This window comes from Leptonychotes weddellii, chromosome 2 (genome assembly GCF_054177405.1).
Source record: "Leptonychotes weddellii isolate Sample4059 chromosome 2, ASM5417740v2, whole genome shotgun sequence".
NCBI lineage: Eukaryota > Metazoa > Chordata > Mammalia > Carnivora > Phocidae > Leptonychotes > Leptonychotes weddellii.
Window position 1 is genome coordinate 23,706,430 of NC_138370.1, and position 19,440 is coordinate 23,725,869.

Consider the following 19,440-nt stretch of genomic DNA (forward strand, 5'->3'; position numbering starts at 1 on the left):
ATTCTTCCCCTCCCGCTACCTTCTTCTTCTTCTTTTTTTTTTTCTTAACATATATTGCATTATTTGTTTCAGAGGTACAGATCTGAGATTCAATAGTCTTGCACAATTCACAGCGCTTACCAGAGCACATACCCTCCCCAGTGTCTATCACCCAGTCACCCCATCCCTCCCACCCCACCCCCCACTCCAACAACACTCAGTTTGTTTCCTGCGATTAAGAATTCCTCATATCAGTGAGATCATATGATACATGTCTTGTATTACCAATTTCTTATCCCTTATTGGCATATTGTATTTTTGCCTTTAATGGAAGACAAATTTGGTGTGTCTCCTATTAGACTGTATAGAATTCTTTTTTTTTTCCTGGATTTTATTTATTTATTTGACAGAGAGAGAGACAGAGCGAGAGAGGGAACACAAGCAGGGGGAGTGGGAGAGGAGAAGCAGGCTTCCTGCCAAGTGGGTAGCCCGATGCGGGGCTCGATCCCAGGACGCTGGGATCATGACCTGAGCCGAAGGCAGACGCTTAACGACTGAGCCACCCAGGTGCCCCAGACTCTATGGAATTCTTAAGGATATTTCACTTAAATGAGGCCTAAATACCCTAGATAGATAAATTTTATGGTTTTATAACAAAAGCTAGGATCTGTGTCCATGGTGAGCTGGATATGTTTTATTCCATTTTAGTATTTGCTTTGTTTCTGGGGTGGAGTTAATTAATTATTAGTTTAAGTATTTACTTAGATCCTTTAACAGCTAGTTCTAATTCTCTGTTTTTATTTTTTATAGTGGATTAAATTATGAATACTACTGCAATCAGTAGAACAGAATACTCTGCATGGAATGGATGAACAGGCTCTTTTTGGTTGACTCTTAATATTGAACAAAAAGGAAAAATAAAAAAAAAAAAAGAAAAAAAATATTGAACAAAAAGGGATAAATTCTTTTTGGAGTATTTTTCTTTGGCTTTTGTTTGTAGGAAATTGTAAAATGCTTGCAAAATGAATCTCCTCAAGAGTTCTGTTTGTGTGGTAGTCTGACATTTAGCTAATCAGATTTATGCTTTTTATGTTACATTCTTTAAGTAGTATGAGTGTATAACAGAAGCAGCAAACATAATTTTATATGGAGACTCCTTACAACCAAGCACACTTATAATTGTCTTTTGACTTTAGAAATAGGGCTTGAGTGACAGATATGCCAGAATGAAATATGTATAGGACTTGGGCAGACACTTGGACTTGCAAATTTAAAGTGAAAGTTAGCAAAAGCTTGGTAAACTGATGGTAAGGGACAAAGTTCAGCTCCACTAAGAGGTAATTAGTTAAACCTGTAATTTTAAGGAAGGTTTTAAAATAAAAGATGAGCCATCATGTTTGTTTTAACCTATTTAATTTAAAATCTGGGTCATTTAGTTTCTAAAGCCAAAATTAGTGGTAACATTGAATTTTTCCCAGCTATGCAGCAGCGGCCAGAGAATTTTGATGCTAATCAACCTGTATTCATATTTAGTAGGTTTATTTTTTTTGCTTTCTTTTTCATCTCTATTGTATTTGGTAACCTCAGTGAATTGTAGTTTATTTGCTCGTCTGTCTTCTCTTTTAGAGCTGTGAGCTTCTCAAGGTTACAGAGTACATCTTTTTTTTTTTTTTTAAAGATTTTATTTATTTATCTGACAGATAGAGAGACAGCGAGAGAGGGAACACAAGCAGGGGGAGTGGGAGAGGGAGAAGCAGGCTTCCCGTGGAGCAGGGAGCCCGATGCGGGGCTCCATCCCAGGACCCTGGGATCATGACCTGAGCCGAAGGCAGATGGCTTAGCGACTGAGCCACCCAGGCGCCCCTAGAGTACATCTTATTACTCTTTTCCTAGTAAAGTGTTTGGATCATAGTGGGCCTTTAATAAATGTAATAGTAATATTTTGGTGTTTTGTTTTTATTGAGCTGCCTTTTATGCCAGGTCCTATCTTAGTATTTTATGTGAATGATCTGACTTAATCTTCAGAGTGACTAAAAAATGTTAGGTACTACTATGTCTACCTTTTATTTATGGTGACACTCGAAGCTTAAGTAACTTGCTTAAGGTAATACAAACGTTAGTGGTGGATCCTGGTTCTGCATCCAGGTAGTCTGACTCTAGAGCACATATTTGTAGTCACCCCCCTAATGGCAGAAAATCATTAATACTCAAGTAAGTATCAAGTAATGATCATCTCCACTGATGGAAAAAATTATTTTTGTCATAAGTATTAATTTGGTAATGGAGGGCAAAGGCACTACTATCATTACTTTGAAGTATCTGAAGACATTTTAATGGGTGGTTATACAATAAAGCCCTTTTCTGAAATGCATTACTACACACCATTGATTCTGTTTCAGTGTGGGTGTGTGGTGTGGGGGCAGAGTAAAGGGGTTGCTAGGGGAAGAAAGAACGAATTATATTCCTTCTTACCTACATTGTACATACCGAGATTTAGTTCTTACCATTTTACATTAAAAAACGTGGATATCATCCTGTCTTCCAGTATTGACATTCCAGGGGAACTCTCTGCGGTCTGATATGTGATTGGTCATGGACAACGATGATGACTTCATCTCAGTAGAGTGTGCTCTTTAGTCGCTTTTGGTAGCTAATCGATGAGATAAAATTGGAAGTATTACCAAAGAGAAAAAAAAACCCAGCTCTTCTTTTTAAGGCATTATCATTGCAAATGGTTCATGAGTGATAGTTTTGAGGGCAAAGTAATAGTAAGTAATTCATTTCTCTGAGGAATAATGATGAAAGCTGTGAAATCTAATAAATAATGTTGTTTGAATAATATATAAATGTTTCCTTCTTCTATCCATATGCCTTTACCCATGTATGTCCCATCCTCTATTCTCATAATGATTTTTGGTATTGCCTGATGTCATTTATGCTTATATTTTTATATGAACCAAATACTTTGATTTGAATTTTTTTTTCTCCTTTCTGTAATATTTATATATTCTAAGTGAAGGTGATATTGATTTAGATGAATTTATGGCTTCTTTTTGAACTTTATTTTCCCTGTTTTTATATTTTTCACTTTTGTAGGTATCACACTTATTGCTGTGGATGAGGCTCACTGTATTTCTGAATGGGGACATGATTTTAGAATTTCATTCCGGACTTTGGGCTCCCTAAAGGCATTACTCCCATCGGTAAGCTTGCCAAGTGCAATATCTTGAAATGATATTCATATCAAAGGAGAGAGTCCAGGATTGGGGAATTGCTAGAAGGCTGAAGACTTCTCTATGAAAGGGCAAATGGATAGTGAAAACAGGGGAAAGGTTTAGAAAAAATTCTAACTTTGGTTCTCTTCTAAGGTTAGCATGTAATTTTTTGAGGAATACTATACAGTAGGGGTTGGCAAACTTTTTCTGAAAGAACCAGATAATAAATATTTTAGGCTTTATGGGCCACATATGGTCTCTGGCACATTTTTCTTTGTTTTTTTTCTTCACAACCCTTTAAAAATGTAAAAACTGTTTGCTTGTGGGCCGTAACAAAACAGGCTATGGACCAGATTTGACCCGTAGAACGCAGACATGACTTTAGAACCATGTTTAGGTCCCATGCCTTCTCAATGAGCTCTTATGCATGCGTCCTTTTATTAGAATGCTGTGAAAGCATAGTTACCTCTTCTTGCATCATATTGAAAACGTGAAAAAGGAACTATTCCAGAGAGATTTTAGTAAAGTTTCTAGTACTAAAATTCCACTTTCTTCCCTAATTATAAAGAATAACAGATTTCTACATGAGTGGCGTGTTTTATATGAACAGCTTGAGAATTTACAATAATGGCAACCATTTTATTTTTTGAAAAATTATGGAGTCACGGGCGGTTGTAAAAAAAAATGTACAGAGAGATTCTATGTACCTTTCAGTTTCCCTAATGGTAATATCTTGTATAACTGTAGTATAATATCAAAACTAGGAATATGACATTGGTATGGTCTTTACAGTTGTTTTTTTTTTTAAGATTTTATTTATTTATTTGACAGAGAGAGAGATAGTGAGAGCAGGAACACAAGCAGGGGGAGTGGGAGAGGGAGAATCAGGCTTCCTGCCGAGCAGGGAGCCCGATGTGGGACTTGATCCCAGGACCCCAGGATCATGACCTGAGCCGAAGGCAGACGCTTAACGACTGAGCCAACCAGGCGCCCCTACAGTTCTTTTTTTTTAAAAAAAGACTTACTTATTTGGAAGAGAAGAGAGAGCGAGCGAGCATGAGTGGGGTGAGGGGGCAGAGGGAAAGAATCCCAAGCAGACTTCCTGTTGAGCACAGAGCCCTACACAGGGCTTGATCCCACAACCCTGAGATCACGACCTGAGCCAAAGTCGAGAGCTGATGCTTAACTGACTGGGCCATTTCTTTAATGGCTGATGATGACATCTTTTCTTGTACTAATTGCCTCTTTTGTGAAATGCCTGATCTAATTGGAATTTTCTTTTAAACTGTTGAAAGTGTTTTATTATAAATATGAATCCTTGGTCAGATATGTGATTCATAAATAGTTTTCAATTTATAGCTGCCTTTTCATTGTCTTCACAGTGTCTTTCACATAGCAAACATTTTTAATTTTGATGAAGTCCAGTTTATCAGTTTTTTCTTTTGTTGTGCTCTTCACCTAACCCTAGATCCTGAAGATTTCCTTTTATGATTTTTCCCTAAAATTTTAATGGTTTTACATTTGTTTACATTTAAGTCCATGATTCATTTTGAATTAAATTTTGTGTAAGGTGTGAGGTTTAGATTGAGGTCCTTTTTTTTTTTTTGCCTGTTGATGTCCATTTGCTCCAAGCCATTTCCCCTTCTGTTGAATTGCTTTTGACACTTTGTTAAAAATCATTTGGGTATATTTGGGTGCATCTATTCCTGGGTTCTCTAGTCTACTGTATTAATTTTGAATGAATAAACAAGGTTGATTTATGTTTAGGTTTTCCTCGTAGTAGTGAAGCTATCATGTCCTCTGAGCCCAAGATTTAACAGTTTACGAATAAACTAAGAAAAAGCATTAGAGATTGTTTGTTATTCTCTTGGTAAATTGTCTAGTTCATTTCCCTTGCATATTAATTATACTTATAAGTAGCAAAATTGAGAGTTTCTTTTTGTTAGCTCTTCTCATAAAGATCTGGTTAGAGCATACATTAAAATAAAATGAAACAACAAAAAAAACTTAATTGTACCAATTAGCAAGCATATACTGAAAGAGAATCAAACTAGACTGAATTGAACGCCAACTATGTGACTGGCCCTGGGTTAATGCTTTCATCTTGGTTAAGCCTCACAACAAGCCAGCAAGATTAATATCTCCATTACCTTTTTGAGACAGTTCTTCACTAGGATAGCACATTCTCTTGCTTCTCTTCCCTCCTTCCTGTCTCTTCATTCTGAGATTCCTCTGCTTGTGTCATCTTATCTCCCACACTTTTAACATTGGCATGCCAGAAACCTTAGTCTTTGGACCTACTCTCTTTCCTATCTGCACTTAAGTCCCTGGTCATTTCATCTAACGTACGGTTTGAATGCTATCTATATGTTGACAGCTCCCAAATTTATATCCCCACCCTCAGCTGATACCAGCAATGTGTGAGTGATCCAGTTTCTCTGCCTCCTTGCTAGCATTTGGTATTATCACTATTTTTTTTTTTAAAGATTTTATTTATTTACTTGACGGAGAGAGACACAGCGAGAGAGGGAACATAAGCAGGGGGAATCGGAGAGGGAGAAGCAGGCTTTCCACGGAGCAGGGAGCCCAATGTGGGGCTTGAACCCAGGACCCTGGGATCATGACCTGAGCCAAAAGCTGATGCTTAACCAACTGAGCCACCCAGGCATCCTGAATACTTATTTTTTAAAAAGACTATTTATTTATTTATTTGAGAGAGAGAGAGTGCCCGTGCAAGTCAGGGGGCGGGGCAGAGTTAGAAAATCTTCAAGCAGACTCCCTGCTGAGTGTGGAGCTCGACAACATGGGGCTCAATCTCAGGACCCATGAGATCATGACCTGAGCTGAAACCAAGAGTTGGACGCTTAACCAACTGAGCCACCCAGGTGCTCCTCCCGGAATACTTTTCACATGGGGTGATCCCTACTTATCTCAAGTCTTTGCTGAAATATTTTTTCATTTAGGCCTCCTGGGCCACCATATTAAAAATTTCAAATTAATTTTTCCCTCCAACATTCAACATTCCTCATATTCCTCTGCTATTTTTTAATAGCACTTATCACTGTTTACCTTACTGTATGATATTTTGTCTATTGTCTGTGGGTCCCCACTAGGATATTCTCTGTGGGGGACAGGCTTTTGATGGTTTTGGTCATAATCTAGAACAGGACTGGGCACATAGTGGGTGCTCCATAAGTACTTGGGTAAATGAATAAACGAATTCCAGTGAGAAAGCAGAGAAACAGAGACGTCTCTTTCCCATGCAGGGAGTGGTGGAGTTGGGCTGTAGCTTCACAGTGGGACACCGTGCTGGTTTCTCAAGCAAGTGATGTGAAAGAAGTATAAAACATCGTTTCTGCCCTGAAGTAGCTCATGGTGCAGTAAAGGAATTTAGATCCATACCTATAAAAGTAGAAGCAATGGTATCAAACAGTAAATGGTGTGTGGAACAGTACAAATAATAAAGAAAGGTTAACAGTGTTAATAGTACATGTAATAGAGGAACAAGATATTTGTATGGTGAAAGTCAGGAGGCTCAGTGTGCCTCGAGGACTGCTTCCATTAATTTAGAATGGTTTTAGGGGCGCCTGGGTGGCTCAGTCGGTTAAGCGGCTGCCTTTGGCTTAGGTCATGATCCTGGGGTCCTGGGATTGAGCCCCACGTCCAGCTCCCTGCTCAGCGGAGAGCCTGCTTCTCCCTCTCCCTCTGCCTGCCACTCTGCCTACTTGTGCTCTCTCTGTATCTGTCTGTCGAATACATAAATAAAATCTTTAAAAAGAAATGGTTTTAAAGTAAGCTTTTGGAAAATAGGAGGATTGCCTTCTGTAATCCTTTTCGAGGCCTTTGATTCTAAAAGGATTGTGTTAGAGGAGTTTTAAATATTTTATGCAGCTTTTAAACACTTTTCAGTGGTGAATTAAATCTTTTATTATGTCTGGCTGTGGACTTTATTGGATCATTTTCATTTCTTGCAATGACTCAGTATCGCACAGGGTGTTTGTCAAGCAATGGCTGAGAAAACCTTTTCCCCCTAGTGTTTTCATGAATCCCGTTGATCAGCTAAGTGGTGAGAAATGCCACCTGGTGGTTGTAGGACTCTCATTTTCCTCACTGTTCTCCGTGCTCTTCTCCTCTTTCCAGTTCTGATTACGCTGGGACAACTGTTGCACCTTCACACCATATGATTTCAGTAAGTTTAAAAATAGCAAAGAAATCATTAAACCACTTGGCATAAGGATTCCCATTTGGAGAGAATCAGACAAAGTGAGTCTCAGAAAGAGCAGTGAGGCAGAAAGCTCTATATCAGTCTTAAAATTCTGTAAAATTCAAGTAAAAGGTACTGTGATATCCATGAGACATGTTGATTCTTTCCATTCCTCCCTCCGCAGCCCTTTCCCAAAGACAGCATATATAGACACTAATTGAATACTGTGAACGATAACCACTTGAAATGAGTGAACAAATGAATAAAGCATGAATGAAGCATGATATTATGCAGTACAAAGTTAGAATTAGCAACATGACCCAAATCTAGAAGCAGATGGAACAGTTAGAATTCTCTGAATGTGTAGGTGCTGCACCATTGAAGCCTATGATTAAATCATTCCTAAATTTATAGTCATAAGGTTAATTTATAGTTTTTGCTTGTTTTAACAAAACTTGGTAACTATTTCCAAAGAAACCAGATTTTCCAACTTAAAGACTAAGAGTTTCATGAATTAAGAACTTGATGTAACTAGGGGACGCTATAGTTTATTGTCCCAGTCAGTTTGCTTTTGAACGTTAGAGATTGCGAGGTATCAGTATTTATGTCACGATGACAGGATAAACTGGGAGAGTCCCTGGAAGCCAGGATGTGTGATCATCTTTCTCATAACCAGCCTGTATGTTATATCCAAGCTTCAGTCTAGTTTGTGTTTTAAATGTCATAAGGCACCACAAACTTCTAAAAGAGTTTATTCATTTCTGAAATGAAAATAAATAACCATTGTTCCTTTAAGTTTAATATATGCCATTACTTTATTCTGTTTTCTAGTTGTGGAAGCAGCATTCTAAACTGCGACCTTCTATAATGTTGGAGGTGAAAGATCGCATTTATGTTGATTTTTCATCATTTGCAGGTCATTGGCTTAGGGAGTTTCTAGTGGCAAGGGGGGGATTTTTAAGTTAGAACAGAGTCTAACATTGTGTAGCCCTCTACATCTCATATTTTAGTGAAAAAAACCAAGACCAAGAGAAGCCCTTGCCGAAGTCAGTGGCAAATCTGGGAGTCGTGACCATGGCTCTGGAATTCTTGTATAGAATTCTTTTCAGTTGTTGTGATAACAACATCGATAATAATTGGAACTTTTTTAATTTAATGATTTTATATATTTATTTGAGAGAGAGAGAGTGCGTGAGTGGAGGGGGGCAAAGGGAGAGGGTGAAAGAATCTGAAGTAGATTCCACCCTGGGCAAGGAGCCAGATGGGGGGCTCCATCTCACAACGCTGAGATCATGACCTGAGCTGAAACCAGGAGTCCCACGCTTAACTGACTGAGCCACCCAGGTGCCCCAATAGTTGAAACTTTTTGAGTGCTTACTGTGTACCATGCATCATGTTCAGCACATTACATGTTCTGTTGTTTTTTGGTCTTCACAATGACTTTACGAGATTGCTGTTATCATTGTCACTTTATAGATGAGGAAACCAGAGTTTGGAGAGTGAAATAACCAGCTAAAAATCTCACACCTAGTTAGCAACACAGGCAGGATTTGAACTCAGGCATCTGACTTTAAGCCAGTTATTTTTCACTACTGTGAAAAATCATTAGCTGTTCTATATTCAGGTTACTCTTTTGCTGTTTTGCCTGATCTTTAAATTAATTTCTTCAAGAGATATCCTGTTTCATGCTTATTTTATTTTCATAAGTACATTGCCCATCCACTGATACATTATACTGCTTAGAAGAGAAAAATGAAGGGGGGGAATTCAGAGGGGGAGACGAACCATGAGAGACTATGGACTCTGAGAAACAAACTGAGGGTTCTAGAGGAGAGGGGGGTGGGGGGATGGGTTAGCCTGGTGATGGATATTAAAGAGGGCATGTACTGAATGGAGCAGTGGGTGTTATGCACAAACAATGAATCATGGAACACTACGTCAAAAACTAATGATGTAATGTATGGTGATTAACATAGCATAATAAAATAAAAAAATGAAAACAAACCAAAGCCCCTTACTCTTTGTATCCTGAAAACTTCGGTCTTTCTTTGCATATGCAGTTACACAGCAAGGATGCATTAAATTGTTTGAGTGAAGCACTTAAAATGATGAAAATGCTTTGTTGTTGTGAGGGTGAGAATGTGCATGTCTTAAGAGCTTCTAATATTTAAACTTTGTATATATGTATATATATACATGTGTATGTGTGTGTGTATGTATGTATATATATGGATAAGCTTGTTTATATAAACTAACTTATCTATAAATTGGCCTATTTATAAGTTGTTAGGTAGGCACTCTAAATTCAGAGAACAGTCTGATTGAAAACCAGAAATCAATGAAGTTAATTTGGGAGTTTCATTTTTAAATAATGAAATTAAAATTTTTAAATAAATTTATTTAAAATATTTAAATAATACTTAACAATTTAAATAATTTCACAGAATTTAAGGGTAGAGAATGCAAAAATGCCAATTACCTGGTCACATTGGTTCTGATACCTTTTTCTTCCATTTAAAAAAACTACTTCAGACTTAATTTTTTTACATGAGCTTTGAGATAATTTTTAATTCAGTAAAGCTATATTGATTTTAAAGATAGTTTATATTGTTAGTAAATTGTATCTTGTTTTTCAGATCCTGTAATTGCTTTTCGTACAATTGCACCTAAATTTTCACTTACATGGAAGATAATTGCTTAAACTGATTTGTGAGATAGGTGCAGGGCATCTGAAGAGCTATTTTATGAGGATGTCATTTACTTTATTTGTAATAGACCACAAAAAGTATTTTAAGAAAGTTGTATTCTTGAATATAGAACAGCTAATGATTTAGGAACAACTTGAAGACTTAGTCCCTTTTTTCTGAATATAATAGCATAATTTATTATAACTCCCTGTGATAACAGGAGCAAAAATAATGAATCGAGTTTCATGGGAGGTATGTCATTATCCTAGTTTAGAATTTCTGAAAGGTTACATATTCATGTTTTTCCTAGTAATTGCCGTGTCTCCTGTTTTGGCTGCTAATCCAGTTAAGTCTTTGCTAGACTGAAAATAGAACATGACTTGGTTGCTCAAGGAATCAATTAATAATGGATGTTTTGTGTTATGCATTCTTATATATAGTATGCCGTGATTTAACTTAGTAAACTGGAGAGAGGTTATCCAGGTCATTAAGAGCTTTGCTTCAAGATCAGAGAAGCCATAAACCAATATCTTTAGTATAGAAGATAAAAAAAGACTTACTGCTTTGTATTGTTAGATTTTCAGTGAATGAAAGGGTTTATAATTTTTGAATTATAGATTAATAAAAAATAAGGCATAACATATCCCTCATTTGTATCAACACTTATTAATATAATAAATATTAAAAATAAAAAATAGTAAATGGAGAGTTAGATAGCTAATAAGTAGGTAGATTGTATTTAGAAATCTTATGGATTTAGTGTTTTATTTAAACTTTCTTATTTTTTTAAAAAATATTTTGTTTATTTGAGAGAGAGAATGAGATAGAGAGCATGAGGGGGGGGAGGGTCAGAGGGAGAAGCAGGCTCCCCGCTGAGCAGGGAGCCCGATGCGGGACTCGATCCCGGGACTCCGGGATCATGACCTGAGCCAAAGGCAGTCGCTTAACCAACTGAGCCACCCAGGCGCCCACTCTTTCTGATTTTTAAAAAGTAAATGTATTCTGGGGTGCTTGTGTGGCTCATTCGGTTAAGCATCTGACTCTTGATTTTGGCTGAGGTCATGATCTTAGGGTCTCAAGATGGAGCCCTGCCTCGGATCTATGCTGGGTGAGGAGCCTGCTTGAAGTTCTCTCTCCTCCCTTAAAAAAAAAAAAGATATTCCAAAGGCTGAGAAACAGGGAAGTAGGAAATTTTCTTCTTCTTTGAAAAAGAGTAATTTTAAAGTTGCATTTTTAACACTGTTCCTCTTGTAGTTGTCATCCAGCCTGTTTGTAAGAAGGCAGTAGAAATGTTGGGAATTCATGAGCGCTCTCCTTTTTTAAAAATCAATTTCATTTCATTCAGGTTCCAATTGTTGCACTCACTGCTACTGCAAGTTCTTCAATCCGGGAAGACATTGTACGCTGCTTAAACCTGAAGAATCCTCAGATTACCTGTACTGGTTTTGATCGACCAAACTTGTATTTAGAAGTTGGGCGAAAAACAGGAAACATCCATCAGGATCTTGTCCAATTTCTTGTCCAAAAGACAAGGTGAGGATGCCATGGTTGACAAATTTTTGTTAACTATTTCCTTCTTTTTAAAAACTTGTTTTATTTATGTGTTTATGTATGTATGTATATATATATTTATTTACTTACTTACTATTTCTAATGCATATTTAATATATTTCACATTCTACTTAGCTTTGGTTCAAGTCAAGTGTGATGTTATATAATCAAGAGAGCGACTGAGAAAATAGCTTAATTCTGAAGGCAGAAAATAGTTCAGGTATTTTTGTACTTCATATCTTTGCTTGAACAGGACATACACCCTCTTTTTTTTTTTAAGTAAGCTTTATGCCCAACGTGGGGCTTGAACTCACAATCCTGAGATCAAGAGTCTAGTGCTCTACCTACTGAGCCAGCCAGGTGCCCCCTGCACTCTTAATAATTGACAAATAAACAATAGAAACGACTGAGTCTTTTATCTGAATTCTCTTTAGTTCACTAATTATATGACTAATTGAGTATTAGGGAATTTTAAAGGTCATCTTAATAATAAACATTTTTGAGCCCTTGTTATGTGCCAAGGACTATCCTAGGTGCTTTATAGTAATTCTTATAACTGCTCAGTAAGCTACATATTATTTTCATTTTCCTGAAGAAGAAGCTGTCACTAGTACTTTTTCCTGTTTCTTTGGTTTGGAGGCATTTTACACGTATGCTAAGAAGCTTTCCTTTGCCTTATTTCCCTGATCTTTCTCCTTGGTGAAAAGCTTATAACTTTCATGTTATGAAATGTGTTTTTAAGTCGGAATACATGAAAATAATGTTTGACCTACTAGCACAAACACAAAACAAGTCTAGGCAAATAGAGTTTAAATAACATCAATAGTATATTCCTGAAGGACTCTTTGGGTCCTTTAGGATGAATTTAAATGTAGGATTTGCTATTGGCGCGATTGTACTATATTGAGATTAAAATAAGAACGTAATGGGGGTGCCTGGTTGACTCTGACGGTAGAGCATGTGACTCTTGATCTTGGGATTGTGAGTTTGGGTGTAGAGATTACTTAAAAACAAAATCTTAAAAAAAAATAAAACAAGAAAGTAATGGGTATATTTAATATTCATGCTGCTCTGGTGATCTCTCCTAAGTGAATACTCATTGTACTTCACTTCCTTGTGTCCTAGAGGGAAAACATTCTCTTGAAGAAGGTTGCTTATTCTATACTAGAGTCTTTTAACAGTGACATCATTATGTACTCCCCTAATCTTTGATCCTTTTCATTCCATATTATTTTAATCTCTGTGGCCTTCCCCTAATAACCTTCTCCTTTCTGAAACTGTTTACCTGTGTGTGTGTGTGACATTGTGACATTTTATCTTTCTGACTATATTGTCCTTTTATGCTATCTTTTGTAAGTGTTTTCTTCTCACCCTGTTTCATGTTAATTCTACTAGTGGAGGTCTCTTAGCCTAGACTATTATCATCTCCCTTAACAGACCTCCCTCCTCCTCAGTGCTCCTTGCATTCTAGACACAATTTTCAGATTCATCATCCGAAAGCACATCCCTGAGGCTTGGCATTCCTCTCTGGTGCCTCTCTCTTTCCTGTGGACTAGCAGCCAGACTCTTTAGCCTAACATCCAAGACCATCTGATATTTTTATATTTGTGTGACAATGCTTCTGAGAGCAAAGCAAGAAAGGTTTTGCCTCCATTTTTCAATCCTCCAAGAAGAGTTATGGTAGCAGCCAACCACTGCGAGTCAGATGTTTCCTGTAGATCTTAGGCAAATAGAAATTTTCCTCTTAATGAGCAATAATTAGATGGAGGGTAGTTAAGACTTCAGAGTGTTGCCTTTTGTTTCTATTTCTTCCCTTTATTTAATTCTGCCATTTTTTTCTATTCATTGACCTAACATGTTTGTTAAATTCTGACCAAATTTGTTTTCTATATTCATGATATATTGAAATTGAAAAGACAGGCCTCTATCACCCATCTAATTTAGTGGTTAGATGAAGATAGATTTCTTTCCCTTCAGGAAATTGTTGTGAGGAAATAACAATGTTTAGTAAACCACTCGGTGTAGTAATGAATCCTTTTGTAATAGGGATTTTTACTCTTTTGATTTTTCTGGTAAGTTCAAACGTTTGTGTATTTTCTACCTTTTTTTAATGTAAAAATTGATACGCAGTCTTAGTATCAATTTGAACACTATAGATGCATGTCAATTGAAGAGTACTTAGATCTTCTGGTTCTGTTTCTCATTTATCACTGTTGATGTTTGGGCACTGAGCTTCTTTTCTCTGACTGTACTGTGCAGATATGCACTTCCAGGTTTTGTTGTTAACTTTATACAGAAGTAGTTACAGAGTATATCCATATTTTAGGTGATATTTTCCTTTGATTTAAAGCGTCTTTGCTAAGATATATATTAAAATCTCCAATTATTATAGATAAATCTATTTCTCATTTAGTTCTGTCAATTTTTGTTTCATGTGTTAAAGTTCTGTTAATTGGTACATACACATTTAGGATTCTTATATCTTCAATAAATTGAAACTTTTATCATTATTAAGAAAAAGCGTTTTTGCTATCTTTCTGTGTAATGTGATTTTTAAAAATTAGGGCCCTAATATGTAGGATATTCACATTTTGGTGAACAAATTTTCTTCTTTGAGAAATGTTTTTAAAATGATGGTAGTTTTGTGAGGGGCGCCTGGGTGGCTGAGCCGGTTTAAGCTCTGACTCTTGGTTTTGGCTCGGGTCATGTTCTCATGGGTTGTGGGGTCCAGCCTTCTGTCAGCCTCCAGGCTCAGCAGGGAGTCTGCTTGAGCTTCTCTCCCTCTGCCCCTCCCCCCACTCATGCTCCCTCTCTTTTTCTCTCTCTCTCAAATAAATAAATCTTAAAAAAAATAAATGATAGTTTTTGTGTATTTTTTTTTTAAAAGATTTTATTTATTTATTTGAGAGAGAGAGAATGAGAGACAGAGAGCATGAGAGGGAGGAGGGTCAGAGGGAGAAGCAGACTCGCTGCCGAGCAGGGAGCCCGATGCGGGACTTAATCCTGGGACTCCAGGATCATGACCTGAGCCGAAGGCAGTCGCTTAACCAACTGAGCCACCCAGGCGCCCTAGTTTTTGTGTATTAAAAATACTTTGTATTTTGTTCTCACTTCTTTAATTGATCTGCCGGGACATTTTGTTATGAAGCCCATTTGGTCACTATAAAAAATTGCTTTGAGTAGATTATTCAGTAAAACTTGTGGAGTCAAATTACTGCCTATTTTTTCCCCTCTATTTAAGTTTTCAGTGACTTTTGCCATAGTCCTTCTTAAAGGTTTTAGATACAATAATTTTTTGTTTGCTTAGTATTTCGTAGTATGAATGTACATAATGATGAAAATTTATTTTTCACTATTATAGTTCTGTTGTGAATATTTGTGTATATGTGTCTTCTGGCAGGTGTGAAAGTATATTTGTAAAATAAATTCCTAAAGTTGAAATTGTATCAGAATATATGCATTAAAAATTAAAGTTTTTCCAAACTCTAAAATAATACATTTTTTAATATTGATTAAGTCAACATAAGTGAATGTATTTATGTAAATGAATTTATTGAGGAATTAAATAAATGTTCTATGGAAATCATCCTTGCATTTTTAATAAATAAGCACAGGTTTCTAAAACAGACTTTCAAACAGATGTTTTCTATAATAGTCTCAAGATTACTAGTAAATACTTCTTTAAACTATACAAATGATCTTTAATAGTACAGAAAAGTTACTGCTTTTTTAGTAAACCTACATAGAAAACTCAATTTTTTGATCATGAAAAAGAATAAGACTGTTCTCCTATGTAAATGTTCACTTATCTTTCTAATGTAAATGAAAACTAATTCGTCATCTAGTGCTTTGCATTTCTAAAAGTATGGAAATTGCATTTCCAGTAGCTTGTTTCTGTCAGGGCTTTTGCTTAAACTTGTCTCTGGTTTTGACTTTAATTTGAACAAAAGATGAGTCCAAGATGTTTGGGATTTAATATAATTTATCTCCACATTTGACTTTCCACATTTTTATGTAGTTAAATATATCATTGTTTTCTATATACTTTTTTTTTTAGTGTTTTACTAAAAGGAAAATTAATTAAAATTTTTAAAAGTAAATTAAAATGAAATTAAAATTTTAAAAAGAAAGGGGAAATTAAATAAGATAAAACTCAAACTGGTTTTGAAAACTCAAACTGAAGCCTATATATTTATATGTTTGTTCTTTTGTTTTTGTGTGTGTGTTTTTTTGTTTGTTTGTTTGTTTTTAGTTCCACCTGGGAATTTGAAGGTCCAACTATCATCTATTGTCCTTCCAGAAAAATGACAGAACAAGTTTCAGCTGAACTTAAGAAACTGAAGTTAGCTTGTGGAACATACCATGCAGGCTTGGATGTTAAATCAAGGAGAGAGGTTCATCATAGTTTCATGAGAGACGAAATTCAGGTGTGAAGATCCATCATCATTGCTCTCTATTCCCCATGGAAACAGATATTTCTCTAATATTTATTTGCCATATCTTTATCGACTACCTTGTTTGTGTTGAGTATAAAGAAGTTTCTCTCATAAAGGGAATTAATGTGTAATGTGGATGACAGATATGTGAGCAAACTATTGCAGATGAGTACAAATAGCAGGCTGCACAGAGTGCTTAGGTACATAGAGGAAGGAATGCTAGCTCTTAAGGTAGCTTCTGTTATGGTGATGAACCATCCAGGAAGCAATTTGAGTGTAGAGTCTGAACAAGTAAATGGAACTTTGTCAAGTATGTGAGGCCAGTAGGTGATGAGGGAAAAGGGATTGGTTGTGGAATTCCAGGAAAAGGGACTAGCATGTGCAAAGACACAGTGGTATGAGAGTGCATACTGGGTTTAGGAAATTGGGAATAGTTTGGAATGGTTGGAGAGAAAGGAAGTGTGGAGTAGGATTGGTACAAAGTATAGGTGAAAAGGCAGGAGGAACTGTTAGAGACTCCCAGGAAAAAGGTTGAATGGGTTGGTTGGCCAGGTTATGGAGGAGGGCCTTAAAACTTGCAAAGAGGCAGGCTGGGATTGATGTGATGTACCTGTAGTTTTTCTAAACTACGTGAGGCTTAGAATTTTTATTTAAATTTTCATTTAATTTTTTAAGTCATTTTTGTCTAATAGGTAAAATAAATCGAAGTAGAATAATTCTTGTTGAAGTTGACATGAGGGAGAGATCCAAGAGATCCAAGAGACTTCCAGTCTCCCAGGACAGTCCCTGGGGGTATCCTGTAATCCTCAGAGCTCCTCAGGATAGCGTTTGAAAACCATTATGACAGACTACTTTGTGTTTTTGAGCAAGAGCATAGTATTATAGAAACATTAGATTAGCAGCCCTAAGCAGGATTGATTTGAAGAAAGACTGAAGAAAGAAAGGGTATCAGTGAAGTCACTGTGAACAGTGCTCCAGCTGAGATTCCTGTAACGATTGGAATCATGTAATAATTCCAATCTGAAGTGATTGGAATCCTAGTTTAGTGGGTGTCATGCAGAATATTTAGGAAGCATTAAATTCAGACCATGTTGGAAGGTTTAAATCAACAGCTTCACACTGTCAACATCCTATCCAAAATCTGTTACAGCAAGCCTGTGGACTAGGCCTCCCCCCAAATTAAGAGATGAACTTAACTTCTGCTTTGCATTTTCTGCTCAGTAGGTCTTCCATTTCCTTTCTGTCCAGCTCTGTAGTTGTTAACCACCCTCAAACCAACATTGTTCAAACAACCTACCTCAAGTATGGTTCATATGCACTGTCATGCTGTAACGCATACTTGCCTGAAAGCATCTATTCTTTTTCTTCCTCATCTTTCCAAAGATAGGAACAGCTATCACAACTGCTTAGAATAGTTACCTAAATTCTTAAATGTTTATAGTTTTATTCTGTTATCTCAGGAGTTTGAAAATTATCAGATAAAATTTATTGGCTGTTGCTTACTGAATCTTAATTGATGTTTGAGCCATTAATCAAAGATTTCTTTCATCTCGATTTATTATTAATTACTCATTTAGGTAGAAACATCTGCAGATATGAAAGATTGCAAACTTTATCTGTTATGTTGTAATAGGAGACTTTGTTGGATGCATATGGTTTTGCTACCTACATTCAGCTTCAGTGAAACATTAATGCTTTGAAATATGGCTTTAAAAACCTCACAGTGATCACTAATTATACTTAATATCTAGAAAGGTGTATGTATGTATGTGCCACTATATTATCCCTTTCTGTGGCAGGATGTCAAAAAGTTTTATCCACATTATGAAAATTAATAAATTAATATTGATGCTGTCACCCTAACAACATCAGGGGTTCTGTTGTATCTGACAACTGGCCTCAATGTACTCCTTCTTTGCTATTAAAATAAATAATTCAGAAGCTTCACATTTGCATCAAAACTTCTGACACCTTACCAAGGTGATGAAAATACATTTCCTCAACTATATAGAATAGTCTGGTGCTCTTGGAATTGATTACTTGCCATTGAATATTTATTGAGTGCCTACTGAATGCATACATGTATGGAATTCTAGATGTTCATTCTCCTGTTTTTCTGAAGTTGATTTATACTTTGGTGTGGGCCTAAAAGTAGAGCTCACCTCCCCAGCTCACCTCCCTAGTTCTTAATGTCTTGAATTGACTGATGCTTAGAATCTTAGTATTTTCTATTTTATAATTTTAGAAAAAAAAATTTTCATATTATTCTTAACCAAATCTAACCATATTCAGATGTAGATTTGCATTTTTAGACTGTGACCATTCATTCTTACTTTTAGTCCTGAGTTTTAGTTTCATGTTCTTTTGTATTTTATTTGCTTTTTTAAGGTCTTGAATTCTTTTCTTTCTGGGATGAGGATGTGAGTAAATTATTTGATAAAATACTTTATTTCACCTGAGAGTTTATAATGATATTTTGAACCTCATGTCTGTAGAATAAGGTGATGTCATCTAAAAACAGTATCATAAAGAGGTACCTGGCTGGCTCAGTCAATAAAGCATGTGACTCTTCATCTCGGGGTTGTGGATTCCGAGCCCCATGTTGGGTGTAGAGATTACTTAAAAATAAAATCTTAAAAAAAAACAACAACCCAGTATCATATGATGAAAATTAGATCTTTGAAGTTCTCACCACACACACACACACACACACACACACACACACACATACATACATACACACTTACAAATGGTAACCATGGGAAGTAATGGATGTGGTAAGTAACTTTATTGTGGTAATGATTTCACAGTGTATATGGATATCAAATTATTAGATTATGCATCTTAAACCTACACAGTGTTATATGTCAATTATATCCCAATAAAGCTGGAAGAAAATGGAATCAAATACATTTTTAAAAACCTTAAAATTATGTTGCTTATTCACTTTCAAATATAGCAAAATGACCTAGTTTTATTCAAAGTTGTTTTTTTAAAGATGTCATTTATTTATTTTTTAAAGATTGTATTTATTTATTTATTTTTAAATTTTACTTTATTATGTTATGTTAATCACCATACATTACATCATTAGTTTTTTGATGTAGTGTTCCATGATTCATTGTTTGCGTATAACACTCAGTGCTCTGTTCAGTATGTGCCCTCTTTAATACCCATCACCAGGCTAACCCATCCCCCCACCCACCTCCACTCTAGAACCCTTAGTTTGTTTCTCAGAGTCCACAGTCTCTCATGGTTCATCTCCCCCTCTGATTCCCCCCCTTCATTTTTCCCTTCCTACTATCTTTTTTTTTTTAACATATAATGTATTATTTGTTTCAGAGGTACAGGTCTGTAATTCATCAGTC

The 19,440-nt window shown here is 36.1% G+C and overlaps 1 protein-coding gene across 1 annotated transcript in view; it reads left to right on the plus strand.

Annotated features, from left to right (window-relative positions):
* The window catches only part of LOC102739174 (WRN RecQ like helicase), a 133,192-nt gene that overhangs the window by 71,968 nt on the left and 41,784 nt on the right, over positions 1–19,440 (plus strand). Inside the window, exons 18-21 of the mRNA XM_081812890.1 lie at positions 3,076–3,182; positions 11,431–11,618; positions 15,889–16,067; positions 16,765–16,871. Coding sequence (XP_081669016.1) covers positions 3,076–3,182; positions 11,431–11,618; positions 15,889–16,067; positions 16,765–16,871 — 581 coding nt within the window. The remainder of the gene's footprint in view (positions 1–3,075; positions 3,183–11,430; positions 11,619–15,888; positions 16,068–16,764; positions 16,872–19,440) is intronic.